Source organism: Scyliorhinus canicula, chromosome 20 (assembly GCF_902713615.1).
Source record: "Scyliorhinus canicula chromosome 20, sScyCan1.1, whole genome shotgun sequence".
In the NCBI taxonomy this organism is placed as follows: Eukaryota; Metazoa; Chordata; class Chondrichthyes; order Carcharhiniformes; family Scyliorhinidae; genus Scyliorhinus; species Scyliorhinus canicula.
Window position 1 is genome coordinate 49,910,013 of NC_052165.1, and position 21,254 is coordinate 49,931,266.

The following is a 21,254-nucleotide window of genomic DNA, read 5'->3' on the forward strand; positions in this document are numbered from 1 at the left end:
AAGATCTGTGTTTAACAAGTTGATCTGGTACATTTATCTTGATGTCTGTGAGCTGGCAGCTGAAGACTAATGTAAAAGCAGCTTTAGCAGCCACTGATGACCATGGTTGATATTGAATCTTATTTATTATTCTCTCTCCTTCAGGGTGTACTCTGTGTGATCGGGCTTACCCTGCTGACTGTCCTGAACATGGAGCGGTAACTTTCATTCCGGACACACCAGTCAGCAGCCGAGCCAGACTGTCGATTCCTAGACAGCTAAGCCTCAGGCAGTCCATCACAGGAGAAGATGTTGGTATGCAAAATTTAATCTCATTAAATGTACTACCTGTTTATAAAAAGGAAATTCTCATTGTAAGGATTCTTTTCAGAACCTTCTGGAATTCCTGGAACAGCCTAGGTTGAAAATTCAACCTTGGAACAAATTAAACGGTAGCAGATGAGCTCTTTGTTGTGGTTAGAGTCGGTTTCGCTCAGTTGGCTGGATAGCTGGTTGTGATGCAGAGTGGGTCCTATTCCTGTACCAGCCAAGGTTATTCATGAAGGCTCGCCTTCTCAACCTTGTCCCTCGCCTGAGGTGTGGTTAAATCACCACCAGTCAGCTCTCCCCCTCAAAGGGGAAAGCAGCTAGTGGTCATCTGGGACTATGGTGACTTTACTTTTACTTTGGTCTTTGCAATGTTTCTGTTTATTTTGTAAGGGTATGTTTCCTTTAGTTTTCATGGAGATTAAACACATCCTCCATAAAGCATAATTTAAAAATAGATTTTCTTTAGCCATGTCCGACTTGCCCAAAATCTACCTATCCTCTTTACAGGCTCTAAACTGATGATTCCTCTCCCAAATCCAGCAGGTTTGCACTACCATCCAAATCACCCAAACCCAGCTGCTCCTTCCCTCCAACCTGCCCCACACTCAGGTCATCTGTGCTTTCCCCAGCACCCATGAACCTGCTTGGTGCCTCCTCCTAGCTCTGCATTCCTCTCACCCAGTCATCATGCATCTTGCCCCAGAAGCAACAGAAAAATCAGCGGCACGGTAGCACAGTGGTTAGTACTGTTGCTTTACAGCGACCAGGGACCCGGATCACTGTCTGTGCGGAGTTGCCACGTTCTCCCCGTGTCTGCGTGGATTTCCTCCAGGTGCTCCGGTTTCCTCCCACAAGTCCCGAAAGACACGCTGTTAGGTGAATTGAACATTCTGAATTCTCCCTCTGTGTACCCAAATAGGCGCCGGAATGTGGTGACTAGGGGCTTTTCACAGTAACTTCATTGCAGTGTTAATATAAGCCTACTTAACACTTGACAATAAAGATTATTATTAAAGATTATTATCATTATTATTAAAATCTAGCAGCACCTTTGATCATGTTTGGTCACGCAGAGTACTGATTATGTCTGTTTGCTGAGTCTGCCCCAGGTTCACTCACTGGCTCTGATTTCTGACAGGTGTGTGGAGTCAAGATACAATTCCTGTACGCACCTGTTTTGGACCTCTGATTGGAGAAGAGATTAACTTGTTGGAAGTCGCTGACTGGTCAAACAAAAGCAACACTAACATCTGGAAGGTCAGTATGACTGAAATATACCATAAAACCAAACCTTGTTCTTGATAGTATATTAATATGGTAACATGAAAAGGCAGGTAAGTGGAGAGAGGGTACACTGTAACTTCTCTGACACAGTATTGTCTGATATGTTAGCCGCTGGCAATATAGCTAATTATGAATGTAGATGTAACTAATTGATTTTATGATTAGTGAACTTAGAAAAATAAGTAATAGATACTGTCGTTGGCAAGTGACCTCAATACTCATATAAACAAGGCATGTACGTCAGTACTGTATCTTACATACTCAGTGAATTAGCTAGGAAAGAGGGTCAGAGAGATCAGGTGGGTTAGTTAACCCAACAGTGATTAATAAAGTAAATGGAATGGTGAAGTCTGTTGCCATATTGATGCAAATCTGCAACAGTTATCTTGAAGCTCTGTTGTGTTCTTGTCAGACCAACTGCGTAAGCACTGCATTCATTTCATGAGTTGAGGGTAATGAGAAACAAAAGGGCCACAAAGCCTATCCCAGAGGACAGAGGTGTGTGGAAATATTAGAACAATTCTGAATCTTTTCCCCCTTGGAAGGAAATTAGAGTGGGCCGTATGGAGTCGCTTAAGATAATAAACGGAATAGGAAAGGTTAACCTAAAGCACAACTTCAAGTTATCATACAGGGATGAGGGACACACGTTTTGGGCAAGACATGGAGAGGGAATGTGAGGAAGAACGTTTTTAATGCAGCGAGTGGAGAGGCAAAGAGTGATAATCTTAAATGGCCTGTTGGGTACAGAAAATATTCACTTAAATGCTATGATGGATGGGGAGGTATCAAAAGTTACTTAGGGGATCAGAGCTACCTTGCGCGGCACAGTTGACACAGTGGTTAGCACTGCTCACATTCTCCCCATATCTGTGTGAGTTTCGCCCCCACAACCCAAAGATGTGCAGGGTAGGTAGATTGGCCACACTAAATTGGGTAGATTGGCCACACTAAATTGCCCCTTAATTGGAAAAAATATATATAATTGGGTACTCTAAATTTTTATTTTTAAAAAGATAGGGTTACTGGGTTACAGGGATAGGGTGGAGGCTTGGGTGTAAGCAGGATGCTCTTTCCGAGGGCCGCGCAGACTTGATGGACTGAATGGCCTCCTACACTGTAGGGATTCTGTGGCTAAGAATGAGATAGTTGGGCTGAATGGTCTCCCTCATCTGCAGATGTATTTCCCAACATAGATACTGTAGTGCACTTTGGTGATAAATTGAGCATTGGTATATTTTATGAATTTATATCTGACTGACCTGAGTCTGGGACCATGTTTTGCACCCAATTTTATCTTTGTGAAAGCATGCTCAGCTGAAAAATAGTTATAGAGTAATTCTGGCACAGGAGGAGGCCATTCTGGTTCTCAGTTCAGCAATAAAGGGTGGGATTCTCCGACCCCCCCACCGGGTCAGAGAATCGCTGGGGTGCGGCGTGAATCCCACCCCCGCCGGCCGCCGAATTCTCCGGCACCGGAGATTCGGCGAGGGCGGGAATCGTGCCGGTCGGCGGCTGCTCATAGCGGCCCCTCCAGCCCGCGATGGGCCGAAGTACCGCTGGTTCTTTGCCAGTCCCGCCGGCATGAATTAGACTAGGTCCCTTACCGGTGGGACCTGGCGGCACGGGTGGGCTCCGGGGTCCTGGGTGGGGGCGCGGGGCGATGTAGCCCCGAGGGGGTGACCCCACAGTTGTCTGGCCCGCGATCGGGGCCCACCGATCCACGGGCGGGCCTGTGCCGTGGGGGCACTCTTTTTTCCTACGAGTCGGCCGTGTCAGCCTCCGCGATGGACGACGCATAGGTGGACCCTTCCCCCCGCGCATGCGCTGGGATGACATCAGCAGCCGCTGACGCTCCCGCGCATGCGCGGACCTGCGCCGGCCAGCGGAGTCCCTCCGGCCCCGGCTAGCGTGGCGCAAAAGGTTTTCCCCGCCGGCCAACGGGTCGCAAACCACTCTGACGCCGGAGTGGTACACGCCACTCCATCCCGCCGGGTACAAGAGAATCCTGCCCAAAATGTCCCATTCCCCACTCTATCCCTGAAGACCAACAAGTTTATTTTCGTCAAGTGCCCATAGATGTTCCTTTAGAAATTGTTCATCATCCCCACTTATTCCATCCTCGTAAGCAGCAAGTTCCAGCTATTACTATTCGCTGTGTAAAAAAAGATTTCCCCACATTCACCCCCTACCATCCCTTGCCTAAAACCATAAATCCTCACCCCTAGTCTCAGTACCATCAGCTAATGGACAAAGACCATTTCCGTGTCTGTCTAATCTAAATCTGTCATAATCTTGGACACCCTTCATCAGATCACCCCTTTATTTTCTTTGCTCTAGGGAGAACAAGCCCAACTTAGCTTTGTAGCTAAAGTCCCTCATCCCTGAAACCGTTCTGAGAAATCTTTCCTACACCCTTTCAAGGAAAAAAAGCATGGCAACCAGAACTGGACGGATTATTCTAGTTGGAGCCTTACCAGAGCGTTATACTGGTTCAGCCTACCTTGCTTGCTTTTGTAATCAGTACATCCATTCATCAAGCCCACCATATTCCTTCTGCCAAAACTCATCACCTCTTTAAATTCCATCTGTCATTCGTCTGCCCGATCTGCTGGTCTGTCTATGTCTGCTTGCAGCCCCTAAACATTAAATCGTATGGTGTAACTTTGTTTCTTTTTTTAATCCAGATATTTCACAATTATGTTTTGGAGTTCCTAATCGTGACAGCAGATGAGAACATCTGTAACTGGATGATGTTTGTTCACAGAGCGAGGTGAGCCAATTTACACGAGATGAAATGTTGGGAAGTGAAGAATGCGGATCACACAAGTGATAAAATACTGACTGTTGACAGGCTACAACATGCTTGTGCAGAACTCCTGAATTTAACAATTCCTGCTCATCCCAGTTGGAAAATGTTTCATTCTCAACCCAAGGCAGTGCAAACCTGGAATAAAAAAATGGTAATTTTTTAAAAAACGGGTGTGTCTGGGTGACCTGAGCAAAAAACACTTGCAAGGTGCACGGATACAAGAAGGGATTGTGGCAATCTGTTTTTTGTGATGTTAATTGAAGGATAAATATTGACTAGGACACCAGAGATAACTTCAGCCTCTTCTTTGAAGCAGTGCCATGGGATTTTGTTTTACATCCACCCAAGCAGGCAAATGTGGCCTCGGTTTAACCTCTCATCCACAAAACAGCATCCCTGATAGTGCAGCACTCCCTCAGGAACACACTGGAGTGTGATCCCTTAATGTTTGTGCCCAACCCCGGAATGGGACTTGAACCCAGAACCTTGTAACTCAGAGGTGAGAGTGCTACCATCTGAGCCACGGCTCAACAAATTTGAAAGAGTAAAAGAGAATATGGCAAAATAGGAAGCAGTGATTAGGTGCTGCAAAGCTTTGAAAGACTTGGAGGATTTTTAAAAGGGTTGGCAGCATTTTTTTTTCATGTGTCGGCAGTATTTAATGGAACAGATTCAGCTCACCAAGCTAAATCGCTGGCTTTTAAAGCAGACCAAGCAGGCCAGCAGCACGGTCCGATTCCCGTACCAGCCTCCCCGGACAGGCGCCGGAATGTGGTGACTAGGGGCGTTTCACAGTAACTTCATTGAAGCCTACTCATGGCAATAAGCGATTTTCATTTCATTTCATTTTTGATGTAGAAGAAAGTATACAGTATACTCCTGATAATTCACTGGTAGACATAAAGTCCAATGTAAACGGGGAGCAAATAATTTTAATTAATGTTGTCCGCTGCTAAATCTACCATTGCACCAATTTGTAGCCTATTACGTACAAAAAGCCCTAAGGACAGAATTTTACATGTGCCCCACCCCTCCGCCCACCACAAACTCCGCAAGCGGTGAGTGCCATGTTTGTAGCCTTTTTACCTCAACTGGCACTTCACCAGCGGCAGGGAACCCACCTGCCTTTACATCAGACTCTCTGTATGATGAAAAAGTGTTGAGTAGAGTTGGAGACTGAGTTGCATGGCCATTTATTTGACTGACATTTGACCTCTCAGTCTGATTTTCTGTATGATCCGATGGGACAAATGCCTCCTCTTTCATGAGCTATGAAGGTGATTAAGTGAAGCACTTTTGGGGAAATTTCAGCTCTGTCTCTGGTGGATCATTTATGCAGGATAATGAAAGCATCGTATTGGTGTGAAGGGAGTGCGCTTTAGAGTCTGTGATTAATGGAATTCTTCCCAACCTGTACTTGCCTTGAGCATGCACAATTGTGCACTCTCGATTAACTCTTGCATTTCACTAATTTTTAATTTGGGCTGAGAGTATTTGGTGAGGCAGGGCAGTGGAGGCTTCAGGTGTACCTGAGCTGTGAGTGTTTGACACTGATATGAGAAGCAGGACATATTGCACTCTCAGAGCATATGACCTGTATTATTGTGCATGATTCTTTATAATTTGCTGATGGTTACAAATGTCCTGCAGAAAGTTTAAAATCATTTTTCACTATTATTTATGTTTCTTTCTCCCATTCATTTTCCTCCTTTCATGGGGCGCAGTCACTTCATACAAGCACTTGTTGGTTGTAGCTGGCCTTGAGGATGACATCTCTATTCCTGATGCCAGAATTGTTCGGTGGCGGGAGGATATGGTAAATCTGGAGAGTGCAAAAAAATCAGAAACCCACTGGCATAAACAGTGTTGCAATTCTTCCAATGGCAGGCGGTGCACTTCCCGCAGGCAGGCGTTGCACTTCCCGCAGGCAGGCGGTGCCCTTCCCGCAGGCAGGCGGTGCCCTTCCCGCAGGCAGGCGGTGGCCTTCCCGCAGGCAGGCGGTGCCTTTCCCGCAGGCAGGCGGTGCCCTTCCCGCAGGCAGGCGGTGCCCTTCCCGCAGGCAGGCGGTGCCCTTCCCGCAGGCAGGCGGTTGCCTTCCCGCAGGCAGGCGGTGGCCTTCCCGCAGGCAGGCGGTGGCCTTCCCGCAGGCAGGCGGTGGCCTTCCCGCAGGCAGGCGGTGCACTTCCCGCAGGCAGGCGGTGCCCTTCCCGCAGGCAGGCGGTGCCCTTCCCGCAGGCAGGCGGTGCCCTTCCCGCAGGCAGGCGGTGCCCTTCCCGCAGGCAGGCGGTGCACTCCCCGCAGGCAAGCGGTGCACTTCCCGCAGGCAGGCGGTGCCCTTCCCGCAGGCAGGCGGTGCCCTTCCCGCAGGCAGGCGGTGCACTTCCCGCAGGCAGGCGGTGCCCTTCCCGCAGGCAGGCGGGGAAACTTCCCGCAGGCAGGCGGTGCACTTCCCGCAGGCAGGAGGTGCCCTTCCCGCAGGCAGGCGGTGCCCTTCCCGCAGGCAGGCGGTCCACTTCCCGCAGGCAGGCAGTGCCCTTCCCGCAGGCAGGCGGTGCACTCCCCGCAGGCAGGCGGTGCCCTTCCCGCAGGCAGGCGGTGCCCTTCCCGCAGGCAGGCGGTGCCCTTCCCGCAGGCAGGCGGTGCCCTTCCCGCAGGCAGGCGGTGCCCTTCCCGCAGGCAGGCGGTGCCCTTCCCGCAGGCAGGCGGTGCACTTCCCGCAGGCAGGCGGTGCCCTTCCCGCAGGCAGGCGGTGGCCTTCGCGCAGGCAGGCGGTGCCCTTCCCGCAGGCAGGCGGTGCCCTTCCCGCAGCCAGGCGGTGCCCTTCCCGCAGGCACGCGGTGCCCTTCCCGCAGGCAGGCGGTGCACTTCCCGCAGGCAGGCGGTGCACTTCCCGCAGGCAGGCGGTGCACTTCCCGCAGGCAGGCGGTGCCCTTCCCGCAGGCAGGCGGTGCCCTTCCCGCAGGCAGGCGGTGCCCTTCCCGCAGGCAGGCGGTGCCCTTCCCGCAGGCAGGCGGTGCCCTTCCCGCAGGCAGGCGGTGCACTTCCCGCAGGCAGGCGGTGCCCTTCCCGCAGGCAGGCGGTGGCCTTCCCGCAGGCAGGCGGTGGCCTTCCCGCAGGCAGGCGGTGGCCTTCCCGCAGGCAGGCGGTGCCCTTCCCGCAGGCAGGCGGTGCCCTTCCCGCAGGCAGGCGGTGCCCTTCCCGCAGGCAGGCGGTGCCCTTCCCGCAGGCAGGCGGTGCCCTTCCCGCAGGCAGGCGGTGCCCTTCCCGCAGGCAGGCGGTGCCCTTCCCGCAGGCAGGCGGTGCCCTTCCCGCAGGCAGGCGGTGCCCTTCCCGCAGGCAGGCGGTGCCCTTCCCGCAGGCAGGCGGTGCCCTTCCCGCAGGCAGGCGGTGCCCTTCCCGCAGGCAGGCGGTGCCCTTCCCGCAGGCAGGCGGTGCACTTCCCGCAGGCAGGCGGTGGCCTTCCCGCAGGCAGGCGGTGGCCTTCCCGCAGGCAGGCGGTGCCCTTCCCGCAGGCAGGCGGTGCCCTTCCCGCAGGCAGGCGGTGCCCTTCCCGCAGGCAGGCGGTGCACTTCCCGCAGGCAGGCGGTGCCCTTCCCGCAGGCAGGCGGTGGCCTTCCCGCAGGCAGGCGGTGGCCTTCCCGCAGGCAGGCGGTGCACTTCCCGCAGGCAGGCGGTGCCTTTCCCGCAGGCAGGCGGTGCCCTTCCCGCAGGCAGGCGGTGCCCTTCCCGCAGGCAGGCGGTGCACTTCCCGCAGGCAGGCGGTGCAAACATTGTTTGCATTAATTTGCATCTCGTGGCTGTTTATTAAAACAGCTGCCGGTCAGGCCTTCCAGTCTTGCGTTACGCCAGCAGGAATTTACATTGGCATCAAACCTGATTGCTGATGAATGACGAGCCAAACTTTGGGGAGAGTGCAACAACTTTCTGCTATAGCGCTGCACTTCCCCTGATGTCCTGTTCACCACTCTGCTGGGGAAGACTAGTTCCTGCCTCCACCTCCATGCCGAGCTTGTCTTCATGGACAGCCATGCTGCCGGACCCATAGAACCTCCTGTATCACTGAGTCAGATCAGTACTGCTCCTGGGGTTGTGGGGTACAGGGGTCTCCATGCCCCTGATGCCACACACTAGTGGACAGGACTGTGCTGTGGGACCCATGAGGTCACCCCGACAAAGGTCTAAATTTGGACTGGGGGTGGGGTGCAAGGTGAGGCTGGGATGTGAGGAGGGTGCGGCATAACAAAGACAAGATGGGCTTTGCAAAGAGAGTGGGGGAAGGGTGAGGACTTGCGATGATGGCACACAAGAGAGGAAAAGAGGTGGATGAAGAACAATGGAACGCAGAGGGAAGACCATGGGGAGGGAAGCTGGACCTCGACAAGGATGCACAAAAAGCTCACAAAAGAGGGAATCAAAAGGATACTACATTGTTCACTGGAAGGGGTGGATCAAGACACAAGATGCGGTGGGTAGAGGTCCAAATGGGATGGATTTGGAGGGGGAGGGGTGATCATTGAATCAAGGAATGGACTTCGTGAGGCTGCTATCCCTTTCCCTCTGGGTTGCTGACATCCTTCATGATCTGGCGAAGACAGATGGGCTGGAGAGAGTGATATACGTGTGCTGGATTGCTTTTTAAATATGGCCCTGGGGACTTCAAACCCGTCAGCTGAGGGCGGGTGAATGAATCTGCTGCAGACCTGCCAGGAGAGTTGGAGGATCCTGCCGATATGGTCGAACCGTCCACCGCCACACATCGTCTCAAAATGGGAGAATTCCGCCCTTAGTTGTTCACCTAATTGTAGCTTGTGGGACATTGCTGTGTACCAGTTAGCTATTGTATTTGTCTATGTTACAACCTATTTGTGAATATACTTCAGTGGCTGTAACGTGCTTTGGGATGTTGAGGAAATAAATATAGATGCAGGTTTTGTTTTTTTTTGCCCCTTCTGGTTACTACAATGATGTGTTTAACACAACAGGTCAGGCACAGACTGAGTACTTAATGTTTCCTTCCCTTGCTGACCCATCTAATTGGCAACTGAACAATTAAAAAATATTTTTCTTCTCTGCTTGTAAATTGTACAGTTGCACTGAATAATGGGATATTCCTCTAACCTGTGTCTGTTGTGCATGGCCAGCTGGTTTCACTGTGCGTCCCCTTTTACATTGGCATGCGGCTGCACATCGTAAAGAGAACATTGCTTGCCTGTGGCCTGTTTTCTCTCTCTGCGACTCATGCCCAATTGCTGTGCGATTGTGCATGCATGCAGCTGCTGGAGAATCCGATTGCTACTTAACATTCCCCCCCCAACCAATGGACAATTAATAATTTACACAGATCCGAGAAATCTATTACATGATTAATTGAGACTGTGCAACAAGCATTGTCTTAGAACAACTTTTGACATCAATATATTTAACCATGTGACTTATTCTTGGCTACTGGATTCTTTATGAAATCTAGGAAAGGGGAATGCAGAGAACCCGGTTTCAGGATATGCATATGCTCAGGATCACTAGTAACTGTAACAAAAGTTCCCTTTCAGTGCAAGGTGACTTCATAAATTCCTTGGATCAAAAAAATAGGAGCAGTAGTCAGCCTGCTCCACCATTTGATAAGATAATGTTCAATCAGAATATGGCCTCAACTTCACTTTGACCCCCTTTTAGATCAAAACTTTGTATAACTCAGCCTTGACTATATTCAATCACCCAGCTTCCACAGCTCTGGGAAAGAAAATTCCATAGACCAATCACCCTCTTTGAGAGAAGAAATTCCTCTGCATCTCCTCTGGCCTCTCCTAGTTCTAATGAGAGGAAATGTTCTGTCAAGCTCCCTCAGGATCTTCTATGTTTCAGTAAGATGACCTCTCATTCTTCTAAACTCCAATGATTATGGGCCCAACCTGCTCAATCTTTCCTCGCAGCACAATTCCTTCATCACAGGAATCAGCCTAATGAACCTTCTCTGACCTGTTTCCAATGCAAGTATATCCAACCATAAGTAAGAAAGCCAAGTTTAACCAAGATAGACAGTTACTTGCATGAGGAAGGCAGATGCATATATCCTTCAGACCAGTGGCACAAGGTTCAGTTTCAAAGGATTAATTCATTGGAGGTTGGGTTCAACTTGGTTCCAACTCCTAGATTTCTTTCAGTGTCACATCTCTGAGCCTCCTGCTGGTGTGCTACTCAGAACAGCCAAAAATGTAAGTCCTCCTTATTTTGCCAGCGCCATGAACACACAAAGTCTTGGCGTGGTGAATTGGAGGGGTTTTGAAAATGAGACATTTTTAGTCTGTTTAGTCTGTTGTTTCCTGTAGGACTCGGGAAGAGCAAAACCTGGTGGCCTATCCTCACAATGGGAAGATTTATTTCTGTACATCCAGGGAGGTCCCTCCTGACCATGAGTTACTCTTTTATTACACCAGGGATTATGCAAGGCAACTTGGTAAGTGGATTGGGTCAGTCTTGCCATTCATTTGTTTTAGATTTACTTAATTACTCTGGATAGACCAGGAAGCATACCCAAACCTCGAGTGTTTGTGCAGCCGTTTAATGCCAGCTTATCCTAATCAAAAGGAAATTTTGATATCACATTTAAGTTGTAGTTATTACTCATACTCTGCAGCAGAGGTAAATTTTCCCCATTAGGTATTCCAGCAGGATTCTGAGTACAGTGTAATACATTTGCATGGAACATGGATTCTTATACTTGGGTATCCAGCCTGCTCGTATTTTAGGAGTCAGTTATTTTTCTGTTCACTGGTCAAAATCTCTATGTTTAAAAATCAGGGGCCATATTTCAAAATCTCTAGACCAGAGCCTGAAATCGTAAAAATTGTGGTTATTTCTTGTTATGTTTAGAAATATTTACTTTTCATTTCCTTTTACTTATTCACCTTTAATTATCCTCCGACTCAATTCATACAATAGCTGGGACATTCAATTTAGCAAGCATTGCAAAGCCTACATGATTATGGATGTTATGTTTGTTATTGACCTTCACTGTTTGTAGCCACACAGTTTGGCATCTCTAAGAATTAGAAGTTGGCACTACGTCTTCAAAGTTTGGATTTTAAAAAAAAAATGTTTGCTTGAGCATTAGAGCTATCTGTTAAGCAATTTCTGAAAATCTTTGTTGCTCTATGGAAGTCCCTGTTCTACATGCTCTATGACTTTGTCAAATCAGTTCAGAGAAGAATGTCCCCAGGATTGGGGGGGGGGGGGGGGGGGGGGGGGGCAAGGGGGTTAGATACTTGGAGTCGTGTTATCGCTTCTTTTATTGTTTCCAGGATATAAAGGTGCCCCTAATTAAGATGGCTGTAAGAGTAAAAAGAACATTTTTTTTTCCATTCCTCTTTCTCTAAAGATTTGGTAGATGGGTAATTTGGGAAAATATCATGTCACCCGCTTTGGTGAAAAGAAGTGAAAAGCAGAATGTTGCAGTACAGAGGGATATGGGCATCCTCGTACACGAATCAAAAAATGTTAGAATGCAGGTATAGCAAGTAATTAGGATGGCATTTGGAATATTGACTTGTATCACGAGGAAGAGGGAGTATAAAAGTTGGCAAGTCTTACTACAACTGAACAGGACATTGATGAGACCACAAGTAGAGTACTGCCTGCAGTTTTGGCCTTCTTTTGTAAGAAGGAATATACTTATATTGGAGGCGGCAGTTGAGAGAAAGTGCATGATTCCTGGAATAAAAGATTTGTCTTTTGAAGAAATGTTGAGCAGGTTGGGCCTACCCTCATTTGAGTTTAGAGAAACGAGAGGTGATCTTATTGAAATATGTAAGACTCTGAGGAGGTTTGACAGGGTAGATGCCAAGAGGATGTTTCTCCTCATGGGGAATATAGGACTAGGGGGCATTGTTTCAAAATAAGGGGTCTCCCATCAAAGATGGAGATGAGAAGAATTTTGTCTCTCAGATGGTTGTTAATCTTTGGAATTCTCTACCCCAGAGAACAGTGGAGGCTGGCTCATTAAATATTTATTCAAGGCTGGGTTAGACAGATTTTTGATTCAGAAGGGAGTTCAGAAAGGAAAGGAATAGGGCAGCACGGTGGCGCAGTGAATAGCACTGTTGTCTCACGGCGCTGAGATCCCAGGTTCGATCCCGGCTCTGGGTCACTGTCCGTGTGGAGTTTGCACATTCTCCCCGTGTTTGCGTGGGTTTCACCCCCACAACCCAAAGATGTGGATTGACCATGCTAAATTGCCCCTTAATTGGAAAAAATGATTTGGGTGCTCTAAATGCAAAAAAGAAGGAAGGAAAGGAAGGCCACGATTTGATCAGCCATGATTTTATTAAGTGACCTCTGCATCTATCTACTTCTTATGTTTTTATGACAAAAACATTTCTCTGTGTGGCTCTGTACCAGATTGTGATATGCATTCACTGACCTAGAGGAGTAGAATGTGTACATATGCGCATTTATTTTATTGAAGGAGTTCCAGAGCATCCAGATGTGCACATGTGTCACTGTGGGAAAGCGTACGGCACATACAGTGAGCTGAAGTCGCATCTGAGTAGCCACGGACAGAGCCGGGAAAGGAAATGGAAGTGCTCCATCTGTCCAAGAGCATTCACTTCCTCTACCAAACTGAATGTCCACATGATGGGGCACATGGGGATGAAACCACACAAGTGCGAGTTCTGTAGCAAGGCTTTCAGTGATCCCAGCAACCTCCGAACTCACCTCAAAATCCACACAGGTAAGTCTATTATGCTCAGCTTCTTGCTAAATTTACCATCGGGCATTGCAACCAATCAGGGACATTTATTTTTACCCCGCTCACAGAGCAAGGAAAATACTGGAAGAAAAAAATGATTTTTCCTATTTCACTGAATGTTTTTCACTTCATGAAACTGGTAAACTTCCATCTGTGGCCCCATTCATTGACACTTAACAGCTTGAAATAATTAACTTTCTTACATATATAAATTTCTAAACCCAACCTCTTTAATTAAAACAGAATATTACCAGGAATCAGGTGGAAAATAATGAAATTGTGTGTTGAAACAGTCTGGACCATATACCCGTCAACACTACAACACTGATGTATGTTACAAACCTTTTTTGCCAATGTACGTCCTTCCTGCAACTTGTCACTTGTCCCCAGTTAATTCAATATCAATTTGAGGACCGTATGCTCCCATGAACAGCAATCTTATAAGGACCAGATAATCTGTATTTTGTGAAACTGATTTGAGGGATAAATGTTGACCAGGACACCCAGGATAACTCTCCTGCTCACCTTCAACATGACACAATGGGCGTGATTCTCCGGCCTCCCGCTCGAGTAAGAGTGCAACGAGGCTGGGAACAGTGGGAGAGGCCGAAAATTAGAACCGCGCCGGGCACCAAACCGTTTGCAATGTAACTGGTCCACTCCTAGATTATGTCAATCTCCATGAGTGTAGTTAGAGCTGCACTCATCCAGTCACGTGGAGAGTATTCAACCACCCTCCTGACGTGTTCCTTGTAGATGGTGGACGGGTCCTGGGGAGTCGGGAGGTGAGTTAATCTCTGCAGAATTCCCAGCCTCTGACCTGGTCTTGTATCCCCTGTATTTATAAGGCTGTTCCAGTCAGTTTCTGATCAACGGTAACCCCCAGGATGTTGACCATTGGCGGATTCAGCAAAGGTAAAGTCATTGAATGTCGTGAGAGATTGGTTAGATTATCTCTTGTTGGAGATGGTCATTGCTTGGCATATGTGTAGCACAATGTTACTTGCTATTTATCAGCCCAAGTCTGAATGTTATCCAGGTGATACTGCATATGAATACAGACTGCTTTAGTATCTCAGGAGTCGTGAATAGCGTTGAACACTGTTCAGTCATCAGTGAACATCTCCATTTCTGACATGGAGGGTACCACATTTGTCCACATCGCAGTAATTAATCGTTGAAGTATCCTTCTGAAGGATGCTATAAAGTGTCACAAAAACAGCTTGCATTTATGTGGTGCCTTTAATGTGGAAAAGGCTCTTCAGAGATTTGTGAAGATGTAAATGTCTACCCTAAGGTGGTATTCGGCAGAATGACTAAATGTTTGGTCTAATTCATGGATTTGAAGAAGGGCCTTAATGAAGTTGTGGGTGGAGAGGCAGAGAGGGCTTTAGGAAGGAAATTTCAGAGCAAGGGGCCTGTTTATGGTGAGGCAAAGGGAGGAAGAATGTTACAGATAAGATTTCAAAAGAATAGATAGATCATGGAGGGGAATGGTGGATTTGTAAGGTTAGAGAAGGTTACAGCGATGGGGAGGGACAAGGCCAGGAAGGGATTTAAACACCAGGATGAGAATTTTAAATTTGAGCATTGGGGAAGCAGGAGCCACTATAGGTCATCAAGGACATGCAGGAGAGGTTAATTATAGCACTGTTTTGGATGGATTGAAGTTGAAAATATTTGGTGCCTCGATGGCCAGCTATTGGAATAGCTGAGTCTGGGTGTGACCAAGGCATGACTGAAAGTTTCAGCAAGTAAAAGTTTATTCTTCCTTTGAACTAAAACATAAGAAAGGTAATAGGAAATTGACACAAATAAATGCTAATGCAGTGAAGTGGCTTATACTTTAATAACTTTAAAAAATATATACATATTTACATTCCCTTCCAGGTCAAAAGAATTACCGCTGTGAAATGTGTGACAAGTCTTTTACTCAGAAAGCTCATCTGGCCTCTCACATGATAATCCACACAGGGGAGAAGAACCTTAAATGTGATTATTGTGAAAAAATGTTCATGCGACGGCAGGACCTTCGGCAGCATGTGCTGACCCACACACAGTAAGTCACCTGTTAGCTGCTTGAAATTTGGCTCCACTTTCCTGTTAGCACTGAGCATTTGGTACGGGTATTTGCGCAATCTAGTGTACCAATTAAATGTAAACTGGATCAACACATACTTTCCAGATCAGGGTTTCCCAAACCTTTCAAGCCAAGGTAACTCTTGGCTTGACCTCCCAAGAGTACGGATGGAACCCTTAAGAATCGTTCTTATTATGCTGAAGAATTAAATCACAAATATTAATAGTTTTTGCACAACAAGTACATACAAAACAAATTTAGAGAAGTATTTTCTATTTCCTGTATGTACACATTTATTATAATTTATTAAATTTCTTATTTAACAAATACTTCCCTTTTTGCCATTTTAACTGGGAGAAGTGATGCTGCTTCGTTGACTCACAAATTCATTTAATATAAGGTAAAGATGCGTGGGTCTCACCCTGCAAAGATGTGCAGGTAGATGGATTGGCCAAGTTAAATTGCCCCTTAATTGGAAAAAAATAATTGGGTACTCAATGTATAAAAACAAATTAGGTAACGGTAAAGTTGCCATAGTCCCAGGTAACCATAGGCTGCTTTCCCCTTTGAGAGGGAGGGCTGACTGATGATGATTTAATCTGAGGATCACCACACCTCTGGCGTGGGGCAAGGTTGTGAAGGCAGGGCTTTCATGAATAATCCATGTCGGTACGGGAATTGAACCTGGCCTTGCTCTGCTTCACAAACCACCTGTCTAGCCACGTGAGCTAAATGGCTTAATATTAGGAATGCTGCCGAGGAGCTGGATTCTCATGTCAGACACGCACACAGACTCGCACTCAAAAGAAGCACACACATCTCTCACCCCATTCCCGCAGGTCAGACTCGCCCTGTATCTCAAGTTGGTCTCATCCCAGCATTGGCTTCTCCTCCTGCCTGTGGCTGCGGCCTACCTAACTCTGTTTATTCCAATTTTGCTCTCACCCTTGCCTGTGGCTTTCAATAATGACTTTGTTGGCTATTTCCTGCTCAACCAATTGGAAGCCAGCTTCTCCGTGCATTGGTTGCTGATGGGCTGTCTAGTGTGTCTATCAGTAGCCAACGTAGTGTGAAAATCACCTTTGATTGGACAAGCTGCGAGGACAACCTTTTTCAAATTTAAATTGGCTGGATCACCCTGGAACTCTTGAGTGAATGTTGCTCTAGATAATTCTCTCAAACACTTCCGCTACTCCTTCAGCATAGCTGCAAGAAGCAGCATTGTATGCGGTTGACCAGCAGTGCACTATTTGTGCTTTTCTCGAAAGTAGCAAAGACACCTGGAAAAATACATTATGATCCTCTTGGTCACCATTTTGCAAAGCAAATGCTTAACATTTTACAGGTAGAAACTACTTGACACAATCTTGTTCTACATTTGTAATGCTACTATGAAACATGAGCTTCTTGCACCATCACATTTGTAATTATAAGATTTATTGCATTATTATTTGGGCATGAAGCAAAACTGCAAGTCCTAAGGTTTAATTTAACTTTTATATTGAAAAAATCCTCCAATTAACATATGTTCTCTGTGATACAATATAATGATGCACCCATTAATCATGCACACATTATTAATTAACTGATGCTGTATCAATTATCTATTATCAATTTTTTTAAAAGATGACCGGTCACAGTCACTGACCCCTATAAAAGGGGCACGCCAAAGGGAACTTGTTAATTTACACCATACTATCAGCAGTGTTGGATTGGTCATGTCATTTTCCCCATGCTCCTCGTCCAGTCAGTAATATTTGTATAACTGAACAATTTACCATGAGATGTTCATAAGACTACACAATCATTAATACGCATCATTTCCAAAATGTTGGGTAGACTTGCTTAGGCCTTAATTATTTCCCTTCAGTATTTCCCAGGGAGATAGAACAGGTAGACATGATATTTGAATGTTGAGATGAGTAATGACACAAGTGCATTTAAATTAAGCAGCTGAAGATTGTTGGGCCTTGAACTCAACCCTGAGGATTTGCTGTAGTTTTCCTGGAACTGAGATGTGGCCTTCAATAACTACAACCATCTTTCTCTGTGCTAGGTATGACTCTCGTCAGTGAAACGTCCCCATCCGAATTCACATTGACTTCAATCTTGCTTGGGCTCCTTGACGCCATACTCTGTCAAATATTGCCTTGATGTCAAAGGCAATTATTCTCACCTCACCTTTTTTAGTTCAGCTCTTTTGTCCATGTTGGGACCGAGGCTGTAAAGAGGTGATACCAGAAAAAGGTGGGGATACATATGAAGAAACAATTACAGGCTGGGCATCTTTTCTCTTGAAAAAAGGTCGACGGGTGATCTAATTGATGATTTTAAAATTATGAATAGTTTTGATAGAGACAATGTTGCCTCTTGTAGGGAAGAGCATAACTGGAATATATCAATACAAGATAGTCACAAATACAACTTGCTACCACCAGGAACTGGTTGAAGGGAAGAGTATAGATGCGTTTAAGGGGAAGCTGGGCAAAGATTTGAGGGGCATGGTAGATTTAAAGGAAAATAAATGGGAGGAATGGCTTGCTCCTCTGCTGTATATCCTATGTAAGGTAATTGTGCCCCTTCCACAAGCAGAAATGAGATGATTAGTTATGTTTTTGATTTTGCTAGAAGAATCTGGGCCAACTACCTTGCTTTTTCTCAAATAGTGCCATGGGTTATTTCTTTTTGTGAACTGAACATACAGCCTTGGTTTAATGTGTCATCCAAAAGACTTCAGTTGTGACTAAGCAACGTTTCTTCAAGTGCTGCACAGAAATGTCAATCTAGATTATAAGCTCAAATCACTGGAAGGGGGGGTTGAACACAACCTCTGACTCTTCGGCAGGAGTACGATTGCTGAGCCCAGACCAACATCTGCACCAGGATCACCACAAGAGGAATAAAATCAGTGTCACCTGGTTTCTTGACAGGGGTAGACCAGCCCCAAACATAATGACAGAATTCCTGCCCACTCATGCAAGTTGCCACGGATTCCAATGATGGGAAAATTCCAGAATAGATTAGCTGAAATGATAACATTATGGGTATTTTAGGGATGGAGGATCTTTGACTTAAAAACATTGTATCTACTAAAAGTAAAAGTGCATTTTAATGAACACCATTTTAAAGAATTGTTTTTATATGTTTTTGTGCAGAGAGCGACAAATCAAATGTCCAAATTGTGACAAGCTCTTCTGGAGGACAACCCACTTAAAGAAACATCTCAACTCACATGAAGGAAGGAGGGATTTCATCTGTGAGAAGTGCTCAAAGGCATACTTGACAAAATATCACTTGACGAGACATTTAAAGATTTGTAAAGGCTCCAAGACATGCCTGCCTATGCAAGATCTGGAGGAAGAGGAAGTAGATAGTGAGGATGAAGAACTGTTGCAATCTAGTGCTGGGACTTGCCAGTTGAACAATGAAGATTACACCACAGAAGACAGTGCTCAGTAGTAGTAATTGCAAGTTATTTCTGTGGTTGTCTAATAAGAGCGAAGCAGATGGGACTGAAAGCTTGGCTGTCCTTCTGAGCAAAAATGTGTTCATGGACCGAATACACATTTTCATTGTCTCAAAAATAAGAGGTTAATGGGCGCAACCTGAGAGGATACAGAATTGTAAATGATTGGTATAACAGAGTCTGAAGTCCATCTCCCCTTTACTAAAAAGTACACCTAATGCAGAATTGTAGACCGTGCAGTACGAAGCAAGAGTAGAGCAGCAATGCAGCAGTAAAGTTTGTTTCGGGGAGTCTGTTACTTCTCAATATGAAACAGATTATAAATGGTCAGATTCTAAAATGATGAGTTCCCACACAAGGTCAATCTGAACATGTAGATTTTATAATGTATATGGATCCATATGTCGATCTTTTCATTTCTATCTAGAATCATACAACCATTTTTGAGATTGACCAGTGATAAACATACTGGCCAGAGTGTGCCCACGGATGCCAGCTTTAGAAACATATTGCAATTTCTGCCACATGGACAAAGGAAATAACCCTCGCTGACCTGTAGTTATTGCTGCTCTGTGAGATGGAGCATAGCTCCTGGCTGTCCATTAAAGGTTATATCAAATATGAATGAAGGACTTGGTTAAAATGCAAAATAATTTGAAGCATTTATAACATTGCTTCATGGTATTAAGTAAAGCTGAGAGTTCATGATTGTATGTTCAAGTCAAAACAGCACATTTTACTGCTTTTTTTACTCCAGATTGTGTCATCCAGAGAGAACCAGCCCAATGTGCCTATTAAAATACCAGTCTCATAGCTGATATCTTGTATAGGAGCGGATTCTCTATTAACATTTTAGAAATCAACTGTTCACCGTAAAGCAGCTATTTGCACACTGGAGGATAATTTATATTACATGGCATGTGAGACAATTCTACACATAACAGCGAGAAGCTTACGTAAATTGTAAATATCTCAATTTGTGCCTCATAACTATTTAATTCTGGTGACTCTAATGGCTTAAAAATAAATGCATGATTAGCAGGTAGACAGTGGATGGACAGACATGAGGGTTGTTAGCCAAACGGACATGGTAACCTGTACATTTGTGTAATATATTGTAAATTTTTTCTGTAATATATTTTCCTTTATGCTCCATTCAAGCTAATAAAACGTGAATTGGAAATAAAGGCAAAAGAAATAATCTTGTTTCAACTTTATGCCTTTAGAAACTGATCCACAAAAAGCCAAATTCAGTTTCTGGTATTAGAAGTCCTCTTTTCACCCACTTAATAAACCCTTCCCCAAACCCAAACCGTTCCAACGTCTCCCACAGGTACTCCCACTCCACCCTATCGAATGCCTTCTCCGCGTCCAGCGCTACCACTATCTCAGCCTCCCCCTCCACTGCCGGCATCATAATTACATTCAGCAATCTCCGCACGTTCGTGTTGAGCTGCCGCCCCTTCACGAACCCTGTCTGGTCCTCATGGATTACCCCTGGCACACAATCCTCTATTCTAGCTGCCAGGATCTTTGCCAGCAACTTGGCATCCACGTTCAGAAGCGAGATAGGCCTGTAGGACCCGCACTGCACGGGGTCTTTATCCCGCTTCAATATCAGGGAGATCAGAGCCTGCGACATTGTCGGGGGCAGAACCCCCCCCTCTCGCGCCTCATTAAAGGCTCGTACCAGTACCGGTCCCACCAAGTCCACATTTTTCTTGTAGAATTCCACCGGGAACCCATCTGGCCCCGGCGCCTTCCCCGCTTGCATCTGACCTATTCCCTTGACTAGCTCCTCTAGCCCTATTGGCGCCCCCAGCCCTTCTACCAGCCCCTCCTGGACCCTTGGGAACCTCAATTTGTTTAGGAAGTCCTCCATTCCCCCTCTCCTCGTCAGCGGCTCAGACCGATACAACTCCTTGTAAAAATCCCTGAAGACCCCATTCACTTCTTGCCCCTTCTGCACTACCTTCCCGCCCCTCTCCTTCACTCCCCCAATCTCCCTAGCCGCATCTCGTTTGCGAAGCTGGTGTGCCAGCATCCTGCTCGCCTTTTCCCCATACTCATAGACCGCGCCCTGTGCCCTTCTCCACTGCGTCTCTGCCTTCCTGGTGGTCACCAGGTCGAACTTGACCTGCAGGCTGCGCCGTTCTCCCAGCAGCCCCTCCTCTGGTGCCTCCGCATATCTCCTATCCACTTCCAATAGCTCCCCCACCAGCCTCTCCCTCTCCTGCCTCTCCTTTCTTTCTCTGTGCGCCCTTATGGAGATCAGCTCTCCCCTGATCACTGCCTTCAGGGCCAAGCTATACCCCTAACCATCATTCATGAAGACCCACCTTCTCAACATTGCCCTCGCCCGAGGTGAGGTGATCTTCAGGTTAAATTACCATCAGTCAGTTCTCCCCCTCAAAAGGGGAAAGCAGCCAATGGCCATCTGAGACTAAGGTGGCTTTATTATTTTATCCATAACCAAAAATGCAATATGAATCACCTTAATAATCTCAGTAAGGCGTTCATATTAAAGCATCAATACAGTTGTTTACAAATTAAAAGA

The 21,254-nt window shown here is 46.5% G+C and overlaps 1 protein-coding gene and 1 long non-coding RNA gene across 5 annotated transcripts in view; one reads left to right on the top strand and one right to left on the bottom strand.

Annotated features, from left to right (window-relative positions):
- Positions 1-19,898, top strand: part of prdm4 (PR domain containing 4) — a 28,892-nt gene extending 8,994 nt beyond the window's left edge. For 3 of the 4 annotated variants that reach the window (XM_038780422.1, XM_038780424.1, XM_038780423.1), the window contains exons 6-12: positions 145-294; positions 1,448-1,566; positions 4,281-4,366; positions 10,732-10,859; positions 12,867-13,133; positions 15,042-15,210; positions 18,387-18,690. In XM_038780422.1, the coding sequence (XP_038636350.1) occupies positions 145-294; positions 1,448-1,566; positions 4,281-4,366; positions 10,732-10,859; positions 12,867-13,133; positions 15,042-15,210; positions 18,387-18,690 (1,223 nt within the window). Of the gene's footprint in view, positions 1-144; positions 295-1,447; positions 1,567-4,280; positions 4,367-10,731; positions 10,860-12,866; positions 13,134-15,041; positions 15,211-18,386 lie in introns of all 4 variants that reach the window. The other variant, XM_038780426.1, reaches the window with a different exon arrangement.
- On the bottom strand, positions 14,982-18,591 carry LOC119954847. Its single transcript, XR_005458320.1, has 2 exons — positions 18,464-18,591; positions 14,982-18,255 (listed from the first exon to the last, which is right to left on the bottom strand). It is a non-coding gene; the product is annotated as an uncharacterized LOC119954847 (long non-coding RNA).
- Positions 19,899-21,254: the final 1,356 nt, after the last annotated feature.